This window comes from Loa loa (assembly GCF_000183805.2).
Source record: "Loa loa unplaced genomic scaffold supercont3.69, whole genome shotgun sequence".
NCBI classification, from domain to species: domain Eukaryota; kingdom Metazoa; phylum Nematoda; class Chromadorea; order Rhabditida; family Onchocercidae; genus Loa; species Loa loa.
Window position 1 is genome coordinate 12,234 of NW_018108249.1, and position 1,005 is coordinate 13,238.

General features: G+C 37.6%; 1 protein-coding gene across 1 annotated transcript; it reads left to right on the plus strand.

The window, feature by feature from the left end:
• Positions 1 to 102: 102 nt before the first annotated feature.
• LOAG_15979 (hypothetical protein) lies at positions 103 to 732 on the plus strand (the record flags this gene model as incomplete). Its single annotated transcript, XM_003151469.1, has 4 exons — positions 103 to 134; positions 249 to 370; positions 458 to 573; positions 667 to 732. The coding sequence occupies 4 exons, from the start codon at positions 103 to 105 to the stop codon at positions 730 to 732; spliced, it is 336 nt and encodes a 111-aa protein (XP_003151517.1).
• Positions 733 to 1,005: the final 273 nt, after the last annotated feature.

Consider the following 1,005-nt stretch of genomic DNA (forward strand, 5'->3'; position numbering starts at 1 on the left):
AAAAATCCCACCACCACCTTGATCCTTTACGAAGACTGTCATCTCGAGCGATCAATCGCTGCAAGAATTTTAAAAAGTGGGTATACCGTTCGAGTCTATGCAATGGTTTTTTTTGGTGAGACACAGGGTGCGCGGTATTGGTCTTACTCTTCTTTGCTAAGATTTATCCTCCAGGGCCTATCGAACTAGGAGGTGACAGCAAAGTTCTTCGGACGTGGGTTTAAATTTTAACCAAATGATAGTTAAAGTGTCATTCTTCGAAATAATTTAACTCTTACAAGGTTAAACGACCTTCATCAATCGGGTTTGGGATTGGAGTTGTCCTTCTTTTACGAGGTTGCCCGAAGGCTAACAAACCTTCCTCGTACTGGTAAGCACTGGTATCTTATCGACTATGTCTTAGCGTACTACAGAAATATTCACAATATCCATCACACATGAGCAGTGTCTGTTGCAGAAAATTTTTGTGGTGTAAACTTATTCTCCACATCATGCTCAAACCTAAGAGGGCTGGAATTCCAAGGAGAAGAATTCAAAATTAACAATCTTCAGACGGCTGAAGACAATTTCCAAGTAAACTTTCAAACTAGGCTTGAAGACAACTCGCAGATCCCTCTCCTGAAACTCTTTGACAACATATTTAAAATAGGATCCTGAAATCATTAGGATTCTCCTTCAAGAGAAGCAAAAATTGGTTTGACGGAAACAATCAAGACGTTGCGAAGGGGTTAGTAGTACTGTGTGTAAACTAAGATTAGTAAAAATTGACTTAGCTCGTGAGATACGATGTAATAAGATGAGTTGCAAAGTTTATTGTAATTAATTTGTTGATAATACAGTTAATCGTTGGTAAGTATGAATAAATATAATCGGTCTAAATTCGAAATATAGAAAAACTGACAATGATTAGGAGAGGCAAAGGGAATGAATTTATTAAGTAACAGTTTGTTGGGAGATGATAATTTCTGCAAATTGATTGTGCGGAAAGGAAGATGATGTCGTGAA